This window comes from Botrytis porri, assembly GCF_014898465.1.
Source record: "Botrytis porri strain MUCL 3234 chromosome Unknown BPOR_018, whole genome shotgun sequence".
Taxonomy (NCBI): domain Eukaryota; kingdom Fungi; phylum Ascomycota; class Leotiomycetes; order Helotiales; family Sclerotiniaceae; genus Botrytis; species Botrytis porri.
Window position 1 is genome coordinate 402,657 of NW_024066092.1, and position 21,446 is coordinate 424,102.

General features: G+C 42.8%; 7 protein-coding genes across 7 annotated transcripts; 2 read left to right on the forward strand and 5 right to left on the reverse strand.

Moving 5' to 3' along the window:
- Positions 1-1,597: 1,597 nt before the first annotated feature.
- On the reverse strand, positions 1,598-2,939 carry EAF01_010876 (uncharacterized protein; the record flags this gene model as incomplete). Its single annotated transcript, XM_038919133.1, has 2 exons — positions 1,598-2,432; positions 2,488-2,939. 2 exons carry the CDS (start codon positions 2,937-2,939, stop codon positions 1,820-1,822), a joined length of 1,065 nt encoding a protein of 354 aa, XP_038765416.1. The 3' UTR covers positions 1,598-1,819.
- A 349-nt stretch (positions 2,940-3,288) lies between these two features.
- On the reverse strand, positions 3,289-4,842 carry EAF01_010877 (uncharacterized protein; the record flags this gene model as incomplete). Its single annotated transcript, XM_038919134.1, has 2 exons — positions 3,289-4,587; positions 4,642-4,842. The coding sequence occupies 2 exons, from the start codon at positions 4,840-4,842 to the stop codon at positions 3,289-3,291; spliced, it is 1,500 nt and encodes a 499-aa protein (XP_038765417.1).
- A 647-nt stretch (positions 4,843-5,489) lies between these two features.
- Positions 5,490-6,086, reverse strand: EAF01_010878 (uncharacterized protein; the record flags this gene model as incomplete). Its single annotated transcript, XM_038919135.1, has 1 exon — positions 5,490-6,086. One exon carries the CDS (start codon positions 6,084-6,086, stop codon positions 5,490-5,492), a length of 597 nt encoding a protein of 198 aa, XP_038765418.1.
- Positions 6,087-6,365: 279 nt separating this feature from the next.
- EAF01_010879 (uncharacterized protein) lies at positions 6,366-8,241 on the forward strand (the record flags this gene model as incomplete). Its single annotated transcript, XM_038919136.1, has 3 exons — positions 6,366-6,419; positions 6,478-6,579; positions 6,634-8,241. 3 exons carry the CDS (start codon positions 6,366-6,368, stop codon positions 8,239-8,241), a joined length of 1,764 nt encoding a protein of 587 aa, XP_038765419.1.
- A 1,715-nt stretch (positions 8,242-9,956) lies between these two features.
- EAF01_010880 (uncharacterized protein) lies at positions 9,957-13,613 on the forward strand (the record flags this gene model as incomplete). The annotated part of the gene is made up of 4 exons (XM_038919137.1): positions 9,957-9,973; positions 10,029-10,147; positions 10,207-13,397; positions 13,452-13,613. 4 exons carry the CDS (start codon positions 9,957-9,959, stop codon positions 13,611-13,613), a joined length of 3,489 nt encoding a protein of 1,162 aa, XP_038765420.1.
- Positions 13,614-16,248: 2,635 nt separating this feature from the next.
- EAF01_010881 (uncharacterized protein) lies at positions 16,249-19,172 on the reverse strand. Its single transcript, XM_038919138.1, has 3 exons — positions 18,642-19,172; positions 17,778-18,230; positions 16,249-17,722 (listed from the first exon to the last, which is right to left on the reverse strand). The coding sequence occupies exons 1-3, from the start codon at positions 18,775-18,777 to the stop codon at positions 16,671-16,673; spliced, it is 1,641 nt and encodes a 546-aa protein (XP_038765421.1). The 5' UTR covers positions 18,778-19,172; the 3' UTR covers positions 16,249-16,670.
- Positions 19,173-19,858: 686 nt separating this feature from the next.
- On the reverse strand, positions 19,859-21,343 carry EAF01_010882 (uncharacterized protein; the record flags this gene model as incomplete). The annotated part of the gene is made up of 1 exon (XM_038919139.1): positions 19,859-21,343. The coding sequence occupies one exon, from the start codon at positions 21,341-21,343 to the stop codon at positions 19,859-19,861; it is 1,485 nt and encodes a 494-aa protein (XP_038765422.1).
- Positions 21,344-21,446: the final 103 nt, after the last annotated feature.

The following is a 21,446-nucleotide window of genomic DNA, read 5'->3' on the forward strand; positions in this document are numbered from 1 at the left end:
TTAGTTGAGAACTTTCCGGGCGAAACTTGAACTGACGGTACCTTTTCAAGTGTCATTGATGGTGACTGTGGCTCGTTGATCGTGGACCAGGAGAAGCTGGAAGTCTATAGCCATGTAGTTGCATCGAATCCGCTTGGCGAGGCTTATGTAGTTTCTCTGTAGAACACATTTTACCAAATCAGCTCCGCTTTCGGAGCGAAAGATTTATCTTTGCCCAATCCAGTGCTCTTGATGGAAAGCCTCATCGCTCATTACTCCCAGAAAGACGAAAGTGGCGTAGTAGATGGGGCTAAACAAATTCTCACTTCGATGAACGAACCAGTTTCTGAATTATCACCAAGCTCTCTAGGTGGACTAAAGCTGCGTTTACTTTCGAAGTTTGCTGTCGCCGTCGGAGCTCAAATGAAGATTGAGCGGTCCGATCCTTCATCAAGAGCTTATAACAAAAGCCCATCGGAAACCATCCTGATGAGAGTACACTGACCGGTCGCGGCTTGCTTGTCAAAAATCAACAACTCAGGATTACCACCGTCATCGTTTCCCACCAATCAATCCTCTGGGACAGAATCCCCCTTGCAATACTCTTTATGTGAGAAACCTTCCGAGGGATACATCCCAGGACGAGCTAATGGCAATAATTCCTAAGCAGAAAGTCTTCAAGCGCTTATGCTTTGGAGCCAGACAGTATAATTAAATGATTTTCGTCGAATTTGAGGATGTTTCATACGCGCCAAATGTATCTAAGAGTTGTACGAGACGTCTCATCAAAACAGTACTAGCGGGGAGATCTGGTTGAGCTTTTTCAAGTAGACCTCCGCCTGGTCTGCCACCGCCGACAGGACACAGTGCATCCACTGCTCCGAGTGAATAAATGTCCGATTATACATCACCACGTTCAGCAACTCATCGTGGCGGAAAGGCTTTCTCGGCTGGTTGGAATGGGTCTTAGTTTTCGACGATGAAAACACGTGCAACTAGTGACTTTTCGCCTGCATACGTGTATAGGAAGTAATCTTGTGGAAGTTTTGGGTAAGATCGAGCAGTCACATACATCATATAATAACCACTAATGAGTGTATGGATTGACGGGACACTTCCCAACTTCCAAAAAATCTAATAGATTCATTCTTCAATTGTTTAATATCAGAATTCACAATTCGATTCTTCTATTTCTTATCAAAAATTATAACAATTCCTAAAATATACAATTTAGTTTATCAAAGGATTATTCATATGTCCGTTTTTGGAGTATCCCGTCAATACGTACACCCACTAGTGACCTTTCAAAGTAATCATATCCCCTATCGTTCACCAACGGGTACACGAACTCATAAGATCCTCTCAAGGTGTAAAAAATCACAAATGATCTGAACAATATTTGATTTTAATTAAAAGTGTATTCCTGGTAACTTGATATAAATTAGCCACCTGTACAAAATCTCAAAGTCTTGAGACAACACATCAAAATCTATCCCCAAATGCAACTTTCTGATCATCTCACGAATCTGTGCATCCATTATTGGTTCCCTGAATTTGCGCACGCCATTCGTATATGAGGTAGATTCATGAGGAGATAAAGAGTCTGAAGATCGTGGAGTAGGAAGTGGAGTGTTGTTTAAGGTATTGAGAGTTCTTTGTGTGTGGAGTAATACCGAAGGGGGGACAGGGAAGAAGGGCGATTTAAGATTGATATGAGGAGCGGACAGCTGGTGTAGAGTGACGGGGTTGGCTTAGATAGAGTAGGACGATAAGAAATAGTGATGCAACGAAAAACTCAAACCCCATTCTCTAATTGATGTACTGAAGCGAAATCTAAATCTCAAATCTTATCTACAGGAACCTCATTTTTCTTCTTCTCCTTCTCTGCTCTCTCTTTCCTCTCACTAAATCTATCACCAAAAATCTCAAAATGAGGCCTCATAATAATCGTATACCTGACGAACTCCTCCATACAATCGACCAACCTCTCTCTATTCCCACTTGGGAGTAATCTCGCTTTTCCACTCCCATCGCCTCCCTCGTCTTCGAATTGTTTCCATGCCATTGGCAAACTACTCTGATTAGGACATGTAAACATTCTCATCCATCTCCCCAGAATTCTAAGACTGTTAACTGCGTTAAAACTTTGAGATCCGCCATTAACTTGGATTACCGATAACGTGCGACCTTGAGTTGGGCGAACCGAGCCAGTAGCAAGTGGAATCCAGTCAATTTGGTTCTTGAAAACAGCAGTTAGATTCCCATGTTGCTCGGGAGAACACCAGATGTGACCATCAGACCAGAGGGAAAGTTCTCGGAGTTCTTGGACAGAGGGATGAGATGCATCGACTGAATCGCGAATGGGCAGATCTTTTGGGTTGAACACTCGAACATCGCAGCCAAGACGGTGGAGAATTCGGGAAGCTTCGAAAGCCATCAACTTTGAATAAGATCTTGATATCTCGTTAGACATATCTTGCACACGAAGCCCGGTAACTGGAAGCATACCGTTGCCGTAAACTCCCATAGAGAACTAAGACTTTTAATCTAGAGCTAGTCTTCGCTAAGTGTTCTTCCACTTGGGTAACTACAGAGTCTAACTCTAACTGAGAGATCCAATCTGTAGCTTCCATTTCAGAATCCAGTAAGAAAGGACGATATTTAGTTCTGATTTCGATGTCATCCTCTGCTTCGGCAATGGCAAGTTGCGGACATTGTGCTAACGTTCGAAACTCCCGGGCGATAGGAGTAAGAAGACTCATCATTTGTATTGTTGGTCTTCCAATTATCGTTTTCCGTACAAGGTTGCGAGTATAGAAAGAAAGATTCATGTGAAAAGAGCTATTGTATTGAGTGGTAGGAGGGATTGAGAAGTAATAAGTACACACAGGAAGATATCTCAGACTTTGTAGGGGATTTCGTCTAGACTTGGCCCAAGCTTTCTCAGGTACCAGTGACATTCCGCTACTTCTTGATTGGTAAACCCAATTTAAGCGGGTCCTGAGGGCAAAATGCTGTCTTAGCTGCGCTACTGCAGTAGCGACGGCTAACGATCGATTTGGGCTCAGTGTAGAATAGACTATGATACAAAATTGTGTTACACACTCGAATTTAATGCATTAGGTATAAAAGATATGGAATTCAGATAGCAACCATCATAAGCATGTAAATGTGTGAAAGTTCAGGGCACTTGCCATATGCGCGGGTGGGAAAACAGAAATGTAGTGTAAGCCAGGCTTTTGTAATTGGTGGATATCATTGTTCTAAAAAATCAGACGTTTTATGTTTCGAGTAAGCATCGGAAAATGCTTATTCCTTTTTCTCCTCAGCCGCGGCTTTCTCAGCCTCCACTCTCCTCTTCTCATCTCCAACCTCATCTACATATCCTTCGGTCTTCATGTCAGAGAGACCTAGATCTTCTTCCTCCTCTACTGTTCTCTCATATTCCTCAGTCGTGATCGATGGATCGTCATCTGGCAGATACAAATTCTGTACGTAACTACTAGCCAGCGGATCTCTAAGGATAATGGTGAACTTTCTTTCGCCCTTGATGGCCTCGTCAATACCATCAAAGAATATCTTCCAGTTCTTCTTAGATTCTGATATCATGCCATCTCCACCTTCTCCGGCATCACCAACATCAAAGATTTGTTGATGTAAATCGTCTCGTACCTGTGTAAGTAAACCTTCAACGGTAGTGAATCTTCCTCCTAGAGTTCCAGGGTTGACTGATAGTTTGAGTTCAGGGCATTCCAATGCGCATGACTCTGACTTGAGGATATCTCTGGCTAGATCTACGGGACTCTCTACCTTTAGAGTAATGCATTTACCCTTTTCTGGAACTTCACCTCCAGTCTTGACCTCGTTCGAACGATATCCGCAATGTTCACATACAGTACTCATGATGACGACTTGTTTGAAATGTGGGATTTCAACCATCTTCATATGTGTGACACAATGCCTTGTGCATCCAGGACAGGTAGCTGGGAAAGAATAAACTTCATTGGGGATGATGTCGTCGTCTTCAAAACTTGCGGCGGTAGGTTGACCTCCAGTTGCGGCTTCGGTAGGTTGTTCACCACTGAGACCAAGAGCCTCATTTTGTTCTGGGGTTCTTGGGTATTGAACTTTGGCGAGCTTTCCTACACCATCCTTTTGGTCTGGCTCAATCCATGAATTTCCTGCTGGATCATCAAGAGACAATCTGAAAGGGAAGGCCTCGCCTGCGAGCATCTTTCGGCCTCTGGTAATAACATCTTCGATCTTTTCGTAAACTTCTGGGATTTGCTCCTTTCTTTCAGGTTGTTTGAGAGCAAGATCATCAAGAATCATGCTCAAAAGGCCTTCTACATTGGTCAACTGTCCTCGTCCTTCTGGGACTTCAAGATCCAACTCAATGAATTTGACAGTACAAGTATCAGATTTTACTACTTGTCTAGCGAAGTCTTCGAGAGTGGTGAGGCGCAATTCAAACCTTGATCCTTTCTGTTGAATCTCACCAGCAGATTGAATCTCGGAATTTTTGAAGTTGCAATGGGGACAGAAAAAGGACATAAGGATAATTTCGCGGAAGTAAGGAATTCGCGTGAGGAGTAATCGGGTGATTCCCTAAGAGTGGAGGATTAGTAGATATTCTTGACAGGAGATGGTTGCAAAACGTACGTTTTCATGGCAGTTCATACACAATGACTCGATCTCATCCACTACTCTCTGTTCTTCATCTGACTCTAATGTGCTGCTGGTTGCGATACCATCTTTTTGTTCGTTGGCTGAAAGGTTTTGTGCCTTTTTACCCAAGCTCTCAAAATAATCGTCGAAGACAGCACCGTCTGGCTTTGTTTCGGTTTGATTTGTACCGGCCATCATATCTGAATTTTCTGTTGTTGATTAATTTTGTGTAGATTTAATATGACGCAGAATACTGATTGTAAAAAATTGGAGGGGCAATTGTTTATGAGGGGTCGAGAAATTATATTTTTCGATTTGTCTGATAAGATTCTACCCCGGTTATATAATCTTAGCGGGGCGCGTTACCTCATCAGGCGTCAGGCTGAAAGTCCGAGAAAGCAGTGGAATGTCTGGTTTGTCATTGATAAAAGGGTCCAAGAACAATTATTATATTATGATGGGGAGTTTGTATTGTGTGTTTTATCGTCGGATTGTTCATATATAGGATCCTTGCGACTGAATCAAAAACTTGACGTCCGTCATAGGGAGCCACACATTGTCTCGTCGTAGCATATGGTTAATCCAACAATTTGCCCCAACTTAATGGTTCCCTGGAGAAGTATACAATATCGCATATATTCGAACCATAACTGTATGGCCAAGATCCAACACTGCGATGAATACTTGGCTCCAAAGATCGAAATGTCCCATGTTAACAGTACCATGGCGTTAGGTGCACAGTACAGTACGGATATTCCAGTGACGATTTCTCCGCCCATATCTGATTGATGTTTGTTGAACCTTGCACAATCTCGAGAAAAGTAGGAAACATCTTGGATTTTTCAACTCTTCTTCATCAAATCCATCAAATCCAGACCGAACCCGGATGAGCTTGTCTGTGATGCTTTTTGCTTTGCTAGCAATGCTCCAAGCCCACCGAGCTTGCGATTCTTGGCTCTTTTCTTGCTACTTGCATTCGTCGAAGGTGTACCTATGGTAGTTGCAGTTGTCAAGTTCTGCGCTGGTAAGGGGCCGGTTTTAGAGACAGCTCCATGCTGAACTGCACCATTCTTAGACCTCGATGCCACAGGAGCTGGATTCAAACGATGTCTGGTCATCTTGTTGCAAGAACCACATGTATATATCATCGCCTTTTCCACACTGGAGGCGGCTTTTGCTCTTTTTCGGATTGGTTTCTTTTTAATACTTTGCGATTTGACTTCTAATCTGCCTTCGGATCCCAATATCATAATAGCCCCGCAAGCATTGCATGATCCTCGTTTTGACAAATCCGACTGTTCAATTTCGTGATCAAACAATAGAGAATTGCATTGCGACACTAGATATTTTGATGTCGTAGGTGCTGATGTTGCCAGGAAATGTGCAGACTCATTCAAATATCGTAGACGCGCCGCTAATTCTAAATCTGCCATAATCATCATAAGGTGTTATGGAGAGTCGGCAGCTGGAAACTGTGACGCGTTGTGTGAAAAGAAATCTTAATAAATTATGATTTTCGGTTTGTGCTTGAGAGATAACCTTAGACCAAAGCAAGCAAGCGAACTGATGAACAAAGCATGAATTTGTTTCTCAACGGTAAGCATCTGCGAAATATTGTGCGAATACAAAAATCGCCTTATTTGTGCAATGGGAGAGGCTACATCTATACAATTACTCGTAATTATTCCAGCAAGAAGTCATCTAAGGGACTGCCCAAAATGGCTGCCTCCATTCAAGAAGTAAATGGTTTGCGCGTTTCTGTAGAGGGATGCGTAGGTTTTAAGGCATTCTGATCATTTTACTTAGCCATTTTGCTGAGTATTTCAATAGGGCCATGGCACTCTTAATGCAATATATTCTTCAATAGAGAAAGCTTGCGAAGCTCGAAGTTGGGATGGCGTTGATCTTCTCATAATTGGAGGGGACTTCCAGGTTCGACAAAACCCTTCGTTATTCACGCACGAATTCTTTGGCTGACTATTCCAGGCAGTAAGAAACGCAAATGATCTTACAGTAATGTCATGTCCAGTCAAATATCGAGAAATTGGCGATTTCCACGCATATTATAGCGGACTCAAGAAAGCCCCATACCTTACCATTTTCGTCGGCGGCAATCACGAAGCTAGCAGTCATCTATGGGAACTTTATTATGGAGGATGGGTTGCGCCAAACATTTATTACATGGGAGCTGCAAATGTGCTACGATTAGGCGGAGTGCGAATCGCTGGTATGAGTGGAATTTGGAAGGGTTACAATTACAACAAAAGTCATTACGAACGATTGCCGTACAACCAGGATGATGCCAAATCGATATACCATGTGCGCGAATATGATGTCAGAAAACTTCTACAAGTAGGAACGCAGGTTGATATTGGGATCAGTCATGATTGGCCAAGGGCTGTTGAGAAGCATGGAGATGTGAAGAGGTTGTGGAATATGAAACCAGATTTTGAAAGAGAATCTAATGACGGATCGCTGGGGAATTTGGCCGCCAGCTATGTTATGGATCGTCTAAGGCCACCCTATTGGTTTGCCGCACATTTACACTGTAAATTTTCTGCGGTGAAAACCTACGAGGACGCTCAAAAGTCAAACGCTGTGGAGGAGCCAAAGGAAGAAGTCAAAAGTACCGAAGTCGCACCCCTAGCCGAAATCAACGATGCAACTGTCGAGCAACAGCCTATAGTACCACATAACGATGATGAGATTGACCTTGATATGGATGATGATGATGATGCTAGCCCACTAGCTACGGACGCACCAAAGCATGTTGATGCCACAACGAATAATACTGAAAGCAAGCAAATACCAGCACCCACAGAGGAATCTATCCCGTCATCAGTCCCATCTGATATCCGAGCCCAATTACCAGCTGCTTTCTCAAGACCAGCACCCTCAGCTCATCGAGAGCCTAGGATACAGCCAGGACAGCCAACACCACCCGAGATCACAAACAAAGCAGTTCGTTTTCTTGCTCTAGATAAGTGTTTACCAGGTCGTAAATTTCTACAGCTCCTAGAGGTACAGCCCTATGACAGCTCGGAAACGGCTTCGACATCTACTCCACGAGCTAAACCAAAGTTTGAATATGATCCGGAATGGTTAGCTATTACGCGGGCATTCAACACCGGCCTAATTCTAGGGGATAAAGCAAGCAAGTTCCCCGAGGATAAGGGAGAGGATCATTATAAAACTCTGATCGAAAAAGAGCAAGCATGGGTTGATGAGCACATTGTTCAGCAAAACAAACTAGAGATTCCCGAGAACTTCGTAATCACTGCACCACCCTTCTTTGATGGCATGCCAGAGATTGTGAACGAAGGCCCGGTGGAATACAATAACCCTCAAATGCAAGAATATTGCGATCTCCTTGGAATGGAAAACAAATTCTACGCTTCCGATGAGGAAAAGCAGATCAGAATGCAGAATGGACCACTGCCAATAGAAGAACGAAGAGATGGAGGATTTGGTGGTAGAGGAGGGGGAAGAGGTCGAGGTGGAAGAGGTGGAGGAAGAGGGTTTGGAGGAGGACGTGGACATAGAGGGGGTGGTAGAGGGGGTGGTAGGGGCAGAGGAAGAGGTGGTTGGCATTAATTCGTTGTTACAAAAGTTCTCCATGATAAGATACCCCACTTGCTTCCATCACTCGCAAATCGCAGTCTTACAGCAATCATTGCTTGAGGTACAATGTGCATTGCCGTTTTATGTGATGTTGATGCAATGCGTTACAGATGTCGAGCATTATGTGGCGACTTCTCGGTATCCCGTATTAAATATGTGCAGTAGGCCACTCGGGTCTATATCAGATCATGCATTGCAAAAGAGACCGCCATAGCTAGCCTATGCCAGTCCTACACAATTAGTCGGTGTAAGTCTTGAATGTTTCATTATCATTCCCAAATAGTCCGGGGTAAGACCCCTAAAATGGTTTCTACTCCAAATCAAACATTCTCGAATCTTATTAGGTCTATGCGTTGATCACAAGTCGTTAAGTTATTCTTCTCGACCAGATCTCCATGACCAATTCCCTGGGACTGGTAAATGATTAATTAGTAGAAGTTTTACAAAGATCTGTTGGATCCACAAACTTTGGTCCCTTGATCTACCTTCCGCTGTCATGTGGCGTTTATTAATAGATGCGGTGTACACGGAACAAAAGGTTATTAATGATATTCGAGTCAAGTACCCCCCTACTCCAGTTTTTGAGTAAGTCTCTTTAAAAAACTTTCACTGATTTATGCCAGGATTTCAACTTGAATTGAATATAACTTCATGCATGCCGAATTTCTAAACAAACAACGCGTACCGATTTCGGCAAGCCCGGTAGCCAGCACACATCTCTATCTAAATCATGTGGTCTTGATGTCCTCCGTCCTACAACATATCCAGCCCCAGAGAGCCACCAAAGGAAGAGAAATGCATATGCACAACCGGGAACGAAAGCACCGTAACTCTCTCGATGGTCTGCTGCAGGGTCAAGCCCTTGGCTACCTTGGCACTATCCTGGATTACGGGGAGAAGCACCTTACCGCATATCAATTAAAAGCCCGGTCGATAAACCAATGATGATTTTCATGGAAGTCCGCATGCGTACGTGGGACTTATGTGCCGTGAGCATCCTGGCGTATGTAAAATATTTAAAACATGAAAGAAAACCCTTGAGGGCTTTAGTGTTTGATTCAATTGTTCTCTCTCTAAAATTTATTCGTGTGAACCCCTTTTCTTCTTTACTTGAGTCTCGAGGAGGAAGGAGGAAGAGAACACAAGACCTTTTGTCCAGCTGCTCATTAATTAGTAAAGGTTAATAAAGGGGGAGAGACTTCTTTCTGGTGGTCTGGTCTATTAATATCCGAGCTTATTCCTACACACCGTTTTTGATAACGCCACTCAAGCTATCCACACCGCCCCGCTATCGAAAGGCAGAATTCTGACGAATCCGAAACTATTTCACAAAACGTGGATATACTCATTGAATCTTAACCACAGCAAACATTCTACAATCGAAGAAATTGATTACTACAAGAAAGGAGAATCGACTCATAATATCCCTCGATTTTGGTCATCATTACGGCTAAATTCTATAACGGATCCTCATCCGCCGAATATTCATAAAGGAATCGAGAAAGCGACTGAATGGATCACATAGAGCAACTATTGTTTGATCAACGGAGCTGCATTTCAATTTCTATGAGATAACCCAGGTGGTTTGATTTCTTGAATCGTTAACTTTATTTTGGTTTGTACTACAACTTTTGCGCAAATCAATACAAAACAACATACATATTCTGTACAATTCGAACTCTCACATCATGAAGTTCGGACGCACGTAAGTCTTTCTCCCTCTTGATATGAAGGTATTCACAGTACTCATATGCTTCTAGTCTACCTGCTTCTCAGGTCCCAGAATGGTCATCTTCATACATCAACTATAAGGGCTTGAAGAAGCTTATCAAAGCTGCTGCGAACGCTGCGAAAGATGGAAAAAGTGTTGATTTAGCAGGTGTGCCTATTACGTCATTCATAACATATTGTACTTTTCCTAACTGATCTCGATCTCAGAATTCTTTTTCTCGCTCGACCGTAACCTCGAAGATGTTGACGCGTTTTATAACAAGAAATTCTATGATGCTTCCCGCAGACTTAATCTCCTCCAACAACGATATAGCGATGCCACAGTTTATACCACACAAGGGCTAGATCGCAATGAAGTCGAAGAGCTATTGGGTGCTCTTCTTGAGCTTCGATCTCAATTGAGGAAGCTGCAATGGTTTGGTGAGGTCAATCGTAAAGGTTTCCTTAAGATCACTAAGAAATTGGATAAGAAGGTTGCAAATGTTTGTACCCAAGCGAGGTACATGGCTTCGAAGGTCGATTTGAAGCCTTTTGCTGCAAACTTTGCCTTATCCAAAGCTATGAAAACGACAAATGATTGGATTGCCGTTTTGGGAGAGAAGAACATCAGCGATGACGCGCTGTCGGTTCATTCCGCTCACTCAATCAAGAGAGTCTCATCAAGAACAATTCTCAATTTACCCAGTGGATTGGTTGATACGGTTGATCAAGCAATTAGAACTGATGATGTTCCAACCCTGAAGGAAGCCATTGCAGAGGCTGGTTTTGACGCCGGTGATCGATCGATGCAAAAGCTGTTTTTGAACTTATTGCAACGTTCCATATCTTGCAAGTCCAAGAACTCAATCGTTTACTTCCTGAAGATGATACACTCTTTAGATGAACCAGATGATATCAATGCCCGTAATTGTATCCATCGTCTCGTCATTTCTATCAGCCGTTCAAAGATTGCCGCAAAGTCACAAGAGAAGGAGCCTGAGAGTGTTTCTTTCATAGATACGGATCGCGTCAGATTCATCACGCCGGCCCTCTCGCCTAACCCCGGGCCAAATTCGAAAAAACTTCAAGAATCAACACTCCTGAGTCTAGAAGATGAATCTGTCAAACTTCTGTCTTTTGTATTGAATAATTTGGAACCCCATCAAAGATCAGCATTAAGTGGCAAAGATTCTTACGGCCGTCTTCCACTACATTATGCTGCCGAATTCGGCTTTGTTGTTATTTGCCAATTAGTTATGAAATTTATGCAGACTTGGGGCCAATTCAATGTCGAAAATGGAATTGATGCACCAGAATGGCAAGATAATGATGGCTTGGCACCCCTTCATCTTAGTGTGATTGGTGGTCATGCTTTGACAACCAAAGCTCTTCTCGATGGTGAAAACTGGGAGGGTACTAGCGACAAAAAAGCTGCTATGAGACGTGATATTGCAAAGTCAAGTGCAGTTCTTGCCTTGGCTACAAAGTCCAACTTCAAGAAAATTGTTAGACTACTTGTCGATGCCGGAGTCGATATCAATTGGAAAGATGCAAACTCGAATGATGAGACTGCCTTGCATATCGCCGCACGAACCGGTCATGAGGAGTGTGCAGACATTCTTATTCAAGGTACAATAGATCAAAAGGCCAATTTCGAACTCACTGAGAAGGTCTACTCGTGGACACCATTACATGTTGCTTGTGTTGATGGCCACCTTGGTATTGTGGAGCTCTTAATATCAGCTGGCGCCGATTTATCTAAAGCTGATGCCGGAGGATGGACAGCTAGAGAGCATGCAGCTTTGAGAGGTCATATGGATATTGCAGAGAGACTAGTAGAAGTTGAATTGGAGAAGGGTAATTCTGGGAGCGAAAAGTCTGCCGACAGTGGCAACTCGTCTCCACCCAATCATTCCTCAATCGAAACATTCCGATCACAGAGCACAAACTCTCCTCGAGTTACTGAGCCTGTCAAGACATTCGGACATCGATATCTTACAAATGAAAGCATGGTGCTTGTTAGCCTGGGTTCAATGGATATGAGAAAGAATATCCCTGCAGTGAAGTTGGAAAACATTCCTATTTCGGAAGCTCATTCTACTCAACTCGATACTGCTCTATCAATTGTGGTTTCAGCAAAAGGGGCCACAGGCGAACCTACAATCATTGATCTTCCCATTCACGATAATATTTCTACCGATCCTATTGTTTTCACAACTCTAGACGCCTCCAATGTTAAGTTATACTTCGATATCGTACCGACATATGCTGGTAGCGAAAAGCATAAGATTGGAAGAGGAATGGCAATTCTGTCTAGCATTAGGCCAACGATTGGACTGAAGCGTATGAATCTTCAAGGAGATGTCACTGTACCAATCATTTCCAAAGACACTTTGGAGGACATCGGAACTGTGAACTTTAACTTCCTTGTCATTACTCCATTTTCGCATCCAGAAATGGGAATCACCGCGCAACAAACATATTGGAAAGAGTTGTCTTCAACAATAGTCATCGGTCATAGAGGTCTTGGCAAGAATACTTCTGCAAATAAGTCACTTCAACTCGGTGAAAATACTCTACAGTCTTTCATCGCAGCTGCTAATCTTGGAGCCAACTATGTCGAATTTGATGTTCAACTTACAAAGGATCATGTTCCAGTCATTTACCATGATTTCCTTGTTTCCGAAACTGGTATTGATGCACCAGTTCATACTTTAACATTGGAACAATTTCTTCATGTAAATGAGACCACATCTCGTTCAACACGTCCTCCATCCCCTCCAAAAGATTCCCCACGAGTTCATGCCATCAAAAGAGGTATGGATCGTCAAAGATCGTTATCATTAGGCCAAGGAGAGTTCGAAAATGACATGGCAGAGAGAATGAAGCACACTCGTGATTTCAAAGAAAAGGGATACAAAGGCAATACTCGTGGAAACTTTATTCAAGCACCATTCACAACCCTCGAAGAGATGTTCCGAGAACTTCCCCAAAATGTCGGATTCAATGTTGAGATGAAATATCCTATGCTTCACGAAACGGAAGAACAAGAAATGGATACTTATGCTGTGGAACTCAATAGTTTCTGCGATACAGTTCTTGCAAAAGTATATGACATGAAGCAAAAGCGCAAGGTCATTTTCAGTTCGTTCAATCCAGATATCTGTCTACTGTTATCATTCAAGCAACCAAGTATTCCAATTCTTTTCCTCACAGATGCGGGTACAAGTCCAGTAGGAGATATCAGAGCTAGTAGTTTGCAAGAGGCAATTCGATTTGCAAGTCGTTGGAACTTGCTAGGTGTGGTTAGTGCGGCGGAACCTTTGTGTAATAGTCCTAGATTGGTTAAGGTGGTTAAGGATAGTGGATTGGTTTGTGTCAGTTATGGAGTGTTGAATAATGATCCCGTTAAGGTTCAGGTATGTGTTACTTTCGTCTTATTACCGGAATTTACATACTAATGAAGAAAATAGGAACAAGTAAATGAAGGCATCGACGCGGTAATTGTAGATAGCGTCCTGAAGATTCGAAATGGATTGACGAAAAATGCAAAGGGCTCGGGAGTCGCAACGCCGGCTTGGGCAGATGGTTTGTTAGAGGGTGTTAAGGGTTTGGATAATGATAACAAGGCTTAGATTGGATGGGGAGTTGTTTCTGAAATTAGATAGGATGGATACTTGAGTAGAGTGGATGATTAATGGTGGTGGATGTGTGGATGGTGTATCGGTGGTGGATGTTCGTTTGGTGATTGGATTGTACACACGTACCTAGAAGTGAAGCAACGATGCAGGATAGAAAGTGAATAGAATAGAAGATGTGTATTCCTTTCCCTAATTGTATCTACTGAGGTAATTGGTAGTGTAATTGATAGTGATTTAGTAATAAAGTCATTTTATTGTATACTATGCTATGCTATATGTTACGGAGGTACCCGCACCGCAACATGGATTATAAGATAAACCTAAGGCCTTGATATTGGGACCTACAGAAACAGCATTGTAGGGGATAATCGGCTAAAGAGCACAGATTAGATAAGCAATAGCATCATTACCAGTCACAGGATGGACATCACATGATCAGGAAACCGACTTGTCGAAATCGGCTTTACGATAATCGACTTATCGGTCGACTTCAGTACGAAGGTCTATATAGGGAATGGGTTTCATTATAATGTAGAGCTTCGTGCTCAAGAGAACAATCATTAGTTTTATTACTATAATTACGAGAATTGCAACCAGTTACAACCTTATTGAATTCCTACTTGAAGTCTAGTCTAAACCACCTCGAGAGATCTCTAGACACTTCCACATAACCCTAGAGGCAGCTCCCATAACACTATACTATGCTACGCAATATATATATATATATATACATATATACACAGTATGATATTGATACCTCCTCCCTTCTTGTTTATAAGGTATATATCTACTCAATTAGTAATGACAACTACAACTGTAATTGTAATTATAACTGTAATTATAATTGTAATTGTAACTTTAGCGGTAGTAGTAGTAATAAAAGTGAATAAAAGGTGGGTAGGTAGATATTTATTTAGATAGATAGATATATAATTTAAATAAATAAATGAATAGATATAACGTAACGTATGGGGAACTCGGACACTTTTAGCCCATCACCAACTTGAAACCGCAATAACTTTTATTATGCATACCCAATCACCTTCTACATCTGCTCAAATTGAAGAGAAGCTTCAAAAGGCTATAATTTCACTTCAATTGAAAGAATTTAAATCAATTAGAAAGGCTGCAGAGCATTTTGAAGTCCCTAAGTCTACCCTAGCTGATAGGCTGGCTGGGAAGAAAACACGTTCCCAAACCCACGAAATGGCTCAAATTCTTTCAAACGCAGAAGAAAATACTCTTGTACGATGGATTTCACGACTTACCATCACTGGATTCCCTGCTACACCTATGTTGGTGAAGGAAATGGCCGACGAAATTCGTCTTCGACGCGTTCGGGTCGCGTCATCTCGAAATCCTACCTCGACAGAAATTCCACCTATAGGCCACGAATGGATCTATAGATTCCAAAAACGACATCCAGAACTTAAAACATGCTATTCACGTCAATTAGAGTCTAATCGGGCTAAAGAAGCAACTCCGGAGAATATTCAGGCTTGGTTTGACGCGTTTCGCACGCGTCTCATTGAGCGAAAGTATGAATTAGATGATATGTATAATATGGATGAAACCGGATTTGGAGTTGGAAGTACTCAAAGTACGCGCATTATAGTCGATTCTACTCAGAAATCGAATTGGAAAGTTACGGCTGGCAAGCAAGAATGGATAACTGCATTTGAATGTGTCAATGCAGCTGGAAATGCTCTATCACCTATGGTCATTTTCAAGGCTCAGAATACGAATTCTGCATGGATTCCAAAGGACACACCTCAAAGCTGGCAGTTCTCTACTAGTACAAATGGATGGACCTCAAATAGCCATGGATTAGAATGGTTAAAAAGGGTTTTCGAACCAGAATCCAAGAAAGTGTCAGGTGACCGACCTCGACTTTTGATCATGGATGGCCATTCAAGCCATATTACAGGTAGCTTTATTGCTTTCTGTATAGATAATGATATTGATTTACTTATATTACCTCCTCATTGCTCTCACTTGCTTCAGCCACTTGATATTGCGGTGTATGGGCCAATGAAACGATATCATGCTTTAGAGGTCGATCGATATTCTCGAGCTGGTGTAAAGCGAATCCAAAGAGCTGAATGGGTAGAACTCTTTCAAAATATTAGAAAAAAAGCATTGAATTCTTCTAATATTAAAGCTGGCTGGAGAGGAGCTGGTTTAGTACCTTTTGCCCCACGAAAAGTACTCGATTCATTACCATTTAACTCCTCCCAGCAACCTTCTACTCCACAAATGAGAACCCCCAATCAAGACCTAGACTTGTCTATACTCAGGAGTTCTCCTCCAGATGGAACAGAACTAAGGCAAGCAAATCAGATCTTTAATACAGCTCTAGCAAGCAGTGGTTCTCCTGCATCGCCAACTCGTCGATATGCCAAGAGAATGACTAGGCTTGTAGAATCTCAAAATGCTGAGATAGCCCTACTTCGGAAACAGCTCTCTGATGCTCAGGAGGTAATTGAGACTCGAAAGAAAAGAACTAAAGGCAAAAGAGTCAAATTACAAGGTCAATTTGTCTTTAGTACTAAGGAAGTATTGAAAATGGTACGTGAGGCGGAGGAAAAACCGAAGGAGAAAAAGCCACGAGGACGGCCACGCAAACGCCCAATTGAAGAATCAGAAGAAGAGATTGAAGAAGAAGAGCTAGAGAATAGTTCAAGTGATTCGGAATTGGAATTGGAGGATTGTGTGGCTCGTAGAACAAGATCGCGTGTAGAATAATTGAAAAAGTGTCCGAGTTCCCCATATGTCCGAGTTCCCCATACGTTACGTTATAAGAAATAATTAATTTCATAAATTCGTTTATTTTCTTGTCATCCTGTTCCCTCATTTTCTCCTATCATGATGTATTTACCCAATCGTCTCAAGCACTGTCCTCAAGGAATGCTCTTTTACAGCCTGCTAGATATTCATCTATTGATTCAGTGGAGTGAATTCTCCCTTTCCCCATCTTTGCAATTGCATTACATACTCCATACTCTCTACCTCTCTCTCATTCTCTACACACTCCAATCTAGCAATAACCCTCTATCTGAACTCTCCCATAAATCCCTCGTGGAACTTTATAATTCTACCAACCCATTCTGTACCTGGCGCCAAAAATGTCGTTCTGAAATGCAGCGTATTTTCTCTTTGACCGAAACCACTTCCAGGCACTACACAGACACCCGTGGCCTCAAGTAATTTATGACAATAATACTCATCTGGGCCCATACCCTCTTTCTTCGCAGCCTCTACCGCCTTTTCTGGGATATGGATTGTAGGAAATAGATACATGCTTCCTTGCGGTTCTTGACATTCTACACCTTCCATTTGCTTGAATGCTTCATAGAGAGCTGTTGCGCGTTTTTGGAGTCCAGAAAAGATGCCATCGTATTCTTGCTTATAGAGTTCGTAGGATGGTTCGCCTTGTTTTGGAGGATTGACCATGAGTTCGACGAGACACTGTCCGATAACTGGTGCGCATAAACTGATACTGACGAATTTGTATATCTGTTCTACGACTTCTGGATCGAAACCACACAATTCGAAATATCCACCTCGATGTCCACATTCGCCAACCATACCCTTTGAAATACTGTGCAGAGAAGCGAGTTCGACATTGTCGTATTTCTCAGGAGTCTTGGATTGGAGATCGCGGAGGATTTGTTTAAAAGAGTGGAATTTTCCCTTGAAGACGTTGGTTTGGTATACTTCATCAGCCATCACAACCAATTTTTTCTCGGCGGCGAATTTGATGACTGCTTCGATATCTTGAGGTGGAAGACTTGCACCGGTTGGGTTACCTGGATTGATAATGACGATGGCGCGGACATCGGTTCCTTCCTTGACAGCGGCGGCATATGCATCTTTTATGGCCTGGAGGTCTGTACCCCAGTTGCGAGCTTCGTCGAGGTAATAGGGGACGCATTTTGCATTGAGGACGGAGAGGGAGGCGGTATATAAAGGATATTGTGGGATGGGTACTAAAACACCTGTGTTGGGACCGGCACAGATTATGTGGAGGAGGGTGTTAACTCCAGCGGAGGCACCGGCGGAGAGGTAGATGTCCTTTGGATCTGCGGGGAATCCATCTCGATCTGGAAAGAGGTTAGCCATGCCAGCCATGCGAATAGCAAACAGTAGAGAACATACTCTCAATAAATCTCGCCACACTGTTTTTGATTCCCGTCGCACCAGCACTAGCACTATAAGCACCCACGCTTCCAACTTCCTTCAATAACCACTTCGCTCTCTCTATGACATCCTTCTTGTAGCCCAAGCCATTTAACAATACATCTTCCTTCTCCAATAACGGTGGGTACTCAAGTAAACTCAAGACTTGTCTGAAGAAAGTAATAGGTTGCTGATCCAACTGTTGCGGGTTTCCAATGTTGGCACTTATGACTGTATTGAATGGAAGGTCCTTATCACCCTTTGCAAGCTTGGCTCTGTATTCTTCTGATTTGACCGCGAGGGCTCCACGGACGGCATACTTGGCTTCTTTGACATGAGGGTTGATGTTGTTGACGTTCAAACTGCGGAGAGTGGTAGTGGTAGACATGGTTCTAATTCGGGGTTGTAGTAGTGAGCGGGAATGGAGAGAATCTATGATGAGGTAAATGATGGTTAGACAAATGGTTTAATTTATGTACATCAAGTCATCGCATGATCAATGAAAAATAGTCGAACGGTAAACTTATCCTCCCCTCCAGATAATGTGAAGGACTCAAGGTAGGGGAAAATGGGGTACGGACGATAATTGCCCCCACCGTTTTCTGTATTGGTTGTGTCACTTGTGTGTGTGGTTGGATAAGGTCATCCCACATAATCCCGGAGAGAGGGACGATGGGGATTGACGCCGTTTGAGTCAGGGTAAGTCAGAGACTCAGAGCTCCAATGTCAACGCCGATGTTCGGAATCATCCCGGTCATGAATCTTTTTTTTTTTCTCTGACTCAATTGGAAATTATATATGAACGACGCAGAGAACTCAAATGAAAATGTGCAAACAACGTACCTGCAGCAGCAATGGATCTTGTCAATCGAAATACATTCGTCCCATGTTGTCGTGGAGATCTGCCCGTAGATATATACTGTCTACTACCGATACATCTTCTCGCGCCAGTGCCCAATGACGCGTTGATAGAAGCCATTGTGTAGTGTCGTGTGGTATAGTGTAGTGTAGATACTATTCTTGATAGTAGAAGATATATGAGGTAAGTGTAGCCGATTAGGGAACTCAAACTTCCAAGGTAATACTATATCGTCCAGATATAAAAGACGATATAGTGGTGATGTGTTAAAACGGCGATGGCTTTCTTCAGCTGGGAGTCAAGATGGATGTTATTATCCGAGCGGAATGAAGCGATCGATAATGAAGGGGTAGGTAGGTAAAGAGTGAATGACTTTGGTATTGAGAGAATACCATACAACACCAACAATTCTGGAAGAAAACACGGGTCTGAAAAAAACAGGTCGAGTTTCAAAAAAGACCCTGATAAGAGCTTTGATAACTAAGGTTAGAGGTTGGGTATGATCTACCCGTGCTCCACATCTGCTGCTTATTGGGAATATCTACAGAGTAACAAACGTTGTGACAAGATGAGGTGTTAAAAGCACTTCTAGCTGTCAGTCTAGCTTTGAGTCTCGATTCTAGATGTCAAAAAGTCGAAACACAAGACATAAATCTGCATCATCTCACAGAGATAACCATGCACGCAAGCAGATTATGCAATTCTTCCTACTTACCTATCGAATGAAAAATCTTTCGGGGCAAATGGTAACATTCGGACTGTCAGCTTAGGCCGATTATGTTCTATACCATCACACAATGTGGAAGGTGTTGAATATCTGATACCGACATGCATATATATATCAGTAGTCAAGATGTTCAAATGTTGGGGCCGGCTTCATGTTTTCTGTATTTCTAGAATGGCACATAAATAGAACCCGAGATAATTGGAGAAGGATACCGTGAAAATTCATTGAATATGTGTCTGTCATTGGCAAACCATTGCATGATATCTACTATTAGCTCAGCCCCATATTTGAATACTCCTTTCGTTCCAAATCCCATGCACATGAGCACAACTAAATGAATGAAACAAGTCCCCGCGAAATCCCAATGATGCTCCAAAACCCCAATGCTGTCGACCCAAGGGGTGTTCAACCGACTCCACGCTGATGCATCTGCATTATCTAACGCAGGACCTGAAACCTTCGAGGTACAGGAGCTTAAACCTTGTAGAAGCAAAAGCCCACATAGAAGCTAGCAGCTTCCATTTCCTCGTCACTGACAAGAAGCTTTCCATGGCCCCTTTCCCTGACATTCATACGCTCACTCAGAGGACCTAAGACATCATCGTCCTTCTCCGTATCCCAGATTTGATTGAATGGCTTTTGATACTGCAGTTCGAGGTTATAATCTTCCGCAATCGCACGGAACGCCTCCCATGGTACGACATATTCGGGAACTTCTTCGACGGCCTCGTGGAGGAAAAAGTTATACTTCCATCCAAAAGGTGGCTTAAAGACACCATCGGTAGGAGTTTTGCCTGGAAATCGGACCTGGTAAACCTCATTTCCCCAATGAGCTGTATCTTCAGCTTCGCCCTCTTCTATTTCTCCATCCTCAGCGTTATCTTCCACCTTCTCCTCAGCCTTCTCACCATCGCCATTCTCTAGCGCTTTTGCTTTTGCGGCAACTCCAGTGTGAAACTTCTCAATTTTATCCGATATGACGTGGGAGTTAGGAATACATCCAATTAGCCTACCACCTTTCTTTAATGCGCCTGAGACATTCTTCAACATGGTTCTAGCCTTTGCCTCGTTCTCGAATGCGTAATGTAAACAAAACATCATGCTGACCACGTCGAACCCACCGCCACCAAATCTTCCGGGTCCTCCGGAGCTATCAAAACCGACATCTCGAATAATAGGAATTCGTTCAATTGATTCTCCGAAGCAGTCTTGAGTGAAGAATTCTCCGTGGAAAATTCGAGCTGGTTGTCTATTGTATCCACCTCGGCCTCTGCCACCCCACCCTCCGCCGCGACTTTTCATTTCACGATATCGTTCCTTGGCTTGATCAATTGAGATATCCGCTGGATCTAATCCAACATATAATTCCACTTTTTGAGGTGCCTGTTGCCATTTTCCCAAATCACCACCTTTACCACAACCGATATCGAGAACCAACAGACCCTTTTCTTGACTTGGATCTGGTCCTTCGGCAAATTGATAATCTCCACGCGATCCACGTTCTTGCGCTCCTGGGGTATAATCTTCATTTGGTGAGAATTTCTGGATGATCGTGCTCTTGACCCAATTGTTAAAGCTTCTCAAGCCCTTAATCTTGCTGTCCGTCTTACGCCATTCTCTGCCTCGTTGTGGAACTGCATTATAATGTTCTCTGACCGCATTATGAATTCCTTGAGCAGCTACGGCTGATTCGATTTCTCTTTCACGTTCAATTTGTTTTTGTCGGATTGCTTTGCGCTCGGAATCACCAATTCGTGCTCGTTGACCAGGACGCTTTTGTTTTCGGACAGGCGATGGTGACCTACGACTCTTATAGACATCAGAAGGAGATGGTGATCTCGCGACACGCTTTGCGCCTTTCGTAGGTGAACTTGATCTTTTGCGTTTCTTTGCGGCTTCGAGTTTTGTAGCATTGAAAGGCTGAGGTTGTTCCTCAGGGCCACTATCATCAGCCGTCATCTTGAATAGCAACTTTAACAAAAGTCAAGTTTTTGTAGATTGTGTGAAAGATTTTTTGACTTGAAACTAATAAGAATATTAATTTCTAAATTGTTGTACTCTT